Source organism: Durio zibethinus, chromosome 3, assembly GCF_047325235.1.
Source record: "Durio zibethinus cultivar Kanyao isolate XHJ-2024 chromosome 3, ASM4732523v1, whole genome shotgun sequence".
Taxonomy (NCBI): Eukaryota; Viridiplantae; Streptophyta; class Magnoliopsida; order Malvales; family Malvaceae; genus Durio; species Durio zibethinus.
The window spans coordinates 10,316,850-10,322,832 of NC_143164.1; the positions used below are offsets into that span (position 1 = coordinate 10,316,850).

General features: G+C 30.7%; 1 protein-coding gene and 1 long non-coding RNA gene across 2 annotated transcripts; both read right to left on the reverse strand.

The window, feature by feature from the left end:
- Window positions 1-1,785: 1,785 nt before the first annotated feature.
- On the reverse strand, window positions 1,786-2,916 carry LOC149519607 (uncharacterized). The gene is made up of 2 exons (XR_016338878.1): window positions 2,394-2,916; window positions 1,786-2,280 (listed from the first exon to the last, which is right to left on the reverse strand). It is a non-coding gene; the product is annotated as an uncharacterized LOC149519607 (long non-coding RNA).
- A 1,162-nt stretch (window positions 2,917-4,078) lies between these two features.
- LOC149519608 (uncharacterized) lies at window positions 4,079-5,735 on the reverse strand. Its single transcript, XM_089757809.1, has 4 exons — window positions 5,413-5,735; window positions 4,809-5,102; window positions 4,622-4,634; window positions 4,079-4,239 (listed from the first exon to the last, which is right to left on the reverse strand). The coding sequence occupies exons 1-4, from the start codon at window positions 5,500-5,502 to the stop codon at window positions 4,079-4,081; spliced, it is 558 nt and encodes a 185-aa protein (XP_089613935.1). The 5' UTR covers window positions 5,503-5,735.
- Window positions 5,736-5,983: the final 248 nt, after the last annotated feature.

A 5,983-nucleotide genomic window follows, 5' to 3' on the forward strand; every position in this document is an offset into this window, starting at 1 on the left:
AATAATGAAGGTCCTTAATGATTTTGAAGGCAAAACCCTTTGTGCTTAGATCTTTTTGAAAAATGATGAAAAATGTAAAAAAAAAAAGTATGATGAAAAAAAAAGAAATGAAAAGAAAGAAAAAAAAATTGGTGGTGTAAAATGTCAAAGTGTTCTACATGAAAAGAAATGGTTCTTGGTTCATAACCCTTCAAATATATTTTAGGCCTATTTTATCCATTTTTTTCATAACCCCCACCTTAGCCTACGTTACGTCCCTTAAAAAGTCCATTTTGATCGAATGAGAATACTCAAATTGAATAATCATGAATTGAGCTAAGACAGACTTGTAATGGGATTGTTTGAAATTTTGATCGAAATGTCACTTGTGGATCAAAAGGAAATGAAATAAGAAAAGATGAGAAAAATATGTGCAAAGAGAAAAGAAACAAAGTAAAATAGAAAAACAAAAAAAAAAAAAGACTTAAGGTGAAAACCCAAAAAAGGCAATTTGAGTCAAAAGAGGGCATCTAAGTTGAAAACCTAAAAAGGAAGCTTAAATGTAAGGACGGAGTAGCATCATGAAAGTCTCACCACAATGGCGAAAAATTAGTCTAATAAAGCTCATCATGTTAAAAATGTTGATGGAATAGGCTTTGAGAAAAAAAATTTGGATTTTTTTGCTCAAGATTGTTGGAACATTCATTATTTGGATATTTTATTATCCATTCAATTATTGATTGACCATTGTCATTTTCTTCTCTGGGTATTTGATACCCATTCAATTATTGATTGATTATTGTCTTTTGTTTACCAAATTTATTTCTTTCAATAAATATCCTTTTGACCTTTCACATTGCCTTATTTCTCTCTATTTTGATTGAGGAAATACATGATTGCATTGTGTTTGTTGTGATATTATAATAATGATGAGTAAATCAAATATTCATAAAAGATCTTTATATTGTTTAGAAAAAGGAAAGGAGTAGTAGGGGTAATAAGAAAGCTTGAAAGATTGTTAATCCCAAGTAATTCAAAATAAAATCCTTGAAGTAGATGAGATTACTTGATAGTGCATAATATCTCATGTGGATCGTGCATAATAACCTATGTTGATAAGAAATCTTTGAATTTAGATAATAAAATGGATGAAATTACTTAATAGAATATGATAGCTCATGTTGAAAACCACAAGTGTTGAGAGTTAAAAAAAGTAAGAAGATAAAATTTACCACAATTGAAAAGATAAATGAATTGCATGACATTCATTGTATTTTTCCACATGTATTACATTCATGCATCATATTGAGAACTTTGCGTTCATTCCATGCATGTAAACACTCTATTTTATACGAGATTATTTGAACTATTCTCAAGTTAGTTTGAATTGGGGTTAGCCCATTTGGTTTTGGTTTATCATTTGAATTTTGGGCATCCTTTGGACTTTAAACAAAAAATAAGCCCATTTACTCTTTGTAATTGTTTGCTTTGCTTTTTTTTCAAAAGATAAACCATTAGGTTTGAATTTAAATTAGAATTAAGAGATAAGCTTGTTGAGATTAAAATTGAAATTAAATAAGATAAGGAATGAAAATCTCATTCAACTGAATAGTATTTTGATCTTGTATTCTATGGGGTCTTAGTCCTTATTTAAGCAGCAACAATTTTGGTGCAAAAGAGGAAAACAGAAATAGTTGTAGAAAAAAGGCATTTGATCATCCCAGCTCGCCTTCAACCATTATCCAATCAGTGTTAATACTAGCAGAACCCTAAAAATCAAATAGCAATAACAAAATTCGGCCCAGATTTTAACAAACTACATAGAAATCTATTACTAAGTTAGCCAACAATCAACAACCAACACAATAGCAGACATAGAAAAGATAGTTCTCGATTACCATCTTTACCCCACCATAGCTTAACCATAATCCCAGCCATAACCCAGAAAACAAGAAAATAGGAAAATAAACCCAGTCTTCAAGAAGCCACTAAAACAGCCCCAAGCAAATTCAAACAAATTAATTAAACCCAGACTAAAAAATCATTTTCAGCATATTACATAGTTCAAAGGCTCTACCAAATTAAAAAGTAACAGGCCAAGAATTGCCAGTTTTATCTAGTCATCGGTGCCTAACTCCATATAGTAACCACCATTGGCCATTTTCCCATTACCGTGATCAAGTCTTGCCACCATCACAAATCTTTGGCCAAATAGTAACCATCAACCCACCTCTTTCTAAGACGCAACCTCCAAAGAGCCTGCTTCTACCACAAGCTCAGCCAAACAGACACTGCTTAAACCTTGCACACAGAAAATAAATCCAATCCCCAAGCACGGCAAACCCAACCACCACATAATCCCATATCAGACAACAACCTAAAACAGTAAAAACTAAGTGCAATCATCTCATTACCAGAATTAAAGTTAGTACCACCATGAACCACTGTCCATATCATAGTCGAGACTCGTCTAATCGCCCCTAAAATCAGTTTGCCACCATCATCTACTATCCACCAAGCATCTCTTGTTAAGAATAAAAAAAAGAAACAAAGAATCAGAAATGGTAAAATAAAGAAAAAGGAAAAGATGCCCTCTTGGGTTGATTTGGGTTTTCTCCAAGAGGTTTCAAGTCTCCAAAATGCAGTGAAAAGATAAACAAAGGTAAGGTGAATAACATATCTTAGGGTGACAGCCATAGCAACGAAGAAACTGAGATGGAAATCATGACTTTCGAGCACAGATCTACGATAATCTAGACAGTTTTAGAAGAAATCAGATAGAGTACGAGGAAGAAAAGATTGAGACAAATTCGTGGGAAAATTTCGAAGCAGTTCTGACACCAGTGAACGATGGAGCAACTAGAGATTTAAATAGCGATTGCTGTAATATTTTCGATCGCGCAACATTTATCACGTTTTCGGATATAACGAAGATAATTACGGTCACTGCAGTTATCACGGTTGTAAATTTTTTTTTTTGCACAATTTATTATAAAATATAATAATTATAATTATAATTATAATTATAAAAACTCTTATTCAATGATTTTAAAAATAGTTTATGACACTCTATGTTTTTTAATTTTAAAAAAAATTATTCACAATTTTATTTAGATTATAAAAAGCATTCATATTTGATTTATCCATAAAATTTTTCTTGGCCAAGTTTATATTCAATATTAATTCTAGACAAATCAAATATTAACAAAACATAATAGTTAAATACCAAGCATTTAATTTAATAAAATTACAAACTTAAAAATATAATAATTTCAAATTCCATTAACTACAATTATTAGTACATATTTCAAATTTTACCACATAATAGAATGATGAGGAGGATCAGATTCTCTATCTTCACTTTGAGAGCGAAGTTGACTCCATCTCCATCCCTAAGGCCTTTGTTCTTGATACATTTGAGGTGGATGATATATTTGAGGAGGTGGAGGATACATTTGAGGTGGATAATAACCATATGAAGGTGGATAACCATGAGAAGGTCAAAAATTAAGTTGTTTTGGTGGATAGTAATGTCTTTGAGTACTAGTAGATGATTCACTATACTCAAAGTTACTAAAATTTGCTCTCTCACCTAAAGATGAAGAACCTATAAAAATTTCATAGTGGTGCTTCTTCGCTTTTCCTTTTGATCGAGCTGTACGTGCACTTTGACCCTCACTAGATTCAGCAAATGGATTTCCTCCGTATTCTGTCATATTAATGAAAAGTCCACCAGTAGCAGCAAGCCCAAATTCTCCTCCAAATGGGCTGTAAGGTCGATTTGCATCCATATTATCACCAAAATTCGCACCATCACCATCACCATCATCATCTGGACTTAAACCACCACCATTATCACTTTGACTTGGTGTTGGACTTGAATTTGAATGAGACACATTCCTTTCTTGAGATTGACGTGATCGTTCAACATTCATTTCATTATCAGAATTATCTGCAGCAACCAATCAGAGTTTTGACAATCTAATAGAGAATTTTCTTTCTCTTGCAGCCATTCTATTAGCGGATCATCATCTTCAAAAATATGGTCAAGGTTAATAGGACTAAAACTATTATTTATTTCATCAATGCTCATTCTTTTCTAATGTCTCATCCTCAACCTCATGTTATAATAGGTATATACAAGTTTCTGGAGTCTTTCAAACTTCAATCTGTTTCTTGCTTTGGTGTAAATATAGCTAAATATGCTCCAATTACGTTCACAATTTGATACAAATGTTGTTTGACTAAGCATTTTGATTGCTAGTTTTTATAATTCAGAAACACAAGTGCCATATATCATCCACCACTCAGCTGTATAAAATTATTTAAATTAAATTTCAATGGGCTATACAATTAAATAATATAAATAAATTATAATTATTTAACTTACTATTTAACTGGATTCATTTGCTTCCAAGCTCTTTGTGCTTATGGATTACCAAATGTTTCATGCTTGTTTTGAAATAATAACAACTACATCGATTGAAAATACAATAATAAATAAATAAATAAAAAATAATTTAATTTTTAATACATAAAATAAATGTTAAAGTTATAAAATAGTATTAAATACTAACCTGATTAATCATTCTAATTTGAGTATCTATCGAAGGTTCTAATCTTTCAAAAACTGCTTTTATACCTTCTAATGTTTCCTTAAATACATTTGCAGAATGTTCCACTCCAAATTGAAATTGTGGATTTAGATAGTAACCTAAACATAATTTATAATAATATTATATTAAAGTAATAAAAAATAAATATATAAGCAATTAAGTATAAAAATAAACATATTTTTTAAATACCATATATATTTTTGGTTTACTTACCAATTGAATGCAAGTCAGAGTGCATGAAACTCCATCTATTGTTAATAATCTTTTCATATTCAGCAGAATAACAACAAGTTTTTGAATTGCTTGTTTAGCTCTATCCACAACCTCGTAAATAAAGTCTGTTGTTGGTTTTTCATCACCATCCACAAGGCGCAACACTTTTACTAAAGGCTCATAAATTTTTATTATATCGCCTACTTTTTTCCAAAAATCTTTTCCCAAAATGATATTTTTGGCTTCATAAGCAGGTCCTGATTTTTGTTGTCCCCATTTTGAATCTTTAAATTCCTATATATTCATCAATAAATTTTTAGAGTAATATATTTTAAATTAATATTTTAAAACAATAATATCATAAAAAGATGCTAGATTTAAATAGTTGTACTAATTACTAAGTACTAACCTTTGAATTGAACATCTCTCTCAAACTTTGCTTTTGCCTCATTATTTCTTCCAATTGTATAAAATGAGTGGCAAATCGAGTAAAAGCAGGATGAAGTATTTGCTTCCCTTGTTTATATTTCTTCATCAAATTAACAGTCCAAATGTGATTGTATATAAAACAAGTCACTTTCTTTGCATCATCCAAAACCTTTGCCATATTTTTTTTCTTCCCAATATCTTCAAGACACAAGTCTAAACAATGAGCTGAACATGCTATCCAATACAAATGTTTTCTTTTTTCCATTAGTCTTTTCCTGCGGCCTTAAGTGCTGCCTCGTTATCAGTGACTATTTGAACAATGTATTTTTCTCCAATTTCTTCCACAACTTCATCTAATAATCTGTAGTAAAAGTTTGCATCTCTACTACGAACACTTGAGACATCTACAGAATTTCAAAAAATGGTCGCTTTACTACAGTAAACAAGAAAATTAATTATATGCATTTGATTCAAAGTATTGGTCCAACCATCACACATCAAAGTGACACCCAATTCATTCAATAAGCTTTTAATCCATTAACCCATTCATGAACTTGTTGATACTCGGACTCTAAATACACATCTGAGACTTCATAAGGTGTTGGAAGTCTTACATGTTGGCCAACTTCTGCTGCCACAGAAATCAAATTATGCAACCATGAAGAATTTGCTAATTGAAAAGGAAGTCGATCATATATCAAAAATTTTGATATTGATTCACCCATTTTTTTTCTTAATGTCTTTAA

What these genes read in the sequence shown, in the direction of transcription:
- LOC149519608 (XM_089757809.1), bottom strand. Translation starts at nt 5,502, where the DNA reads ATGGAAAAAAGAAAACATTTGTATTGGATAGCATGTTCAGCTCATTGT. An exon ending in TTGGGAAGAAAAAAAATATG is followed by an intron (nt 5,103 to 5,412) that starts GCAAAGGTTTTG and finishes ATGAATATATAG; the next exon opens with GAATTTAAAGATTCAAAATG.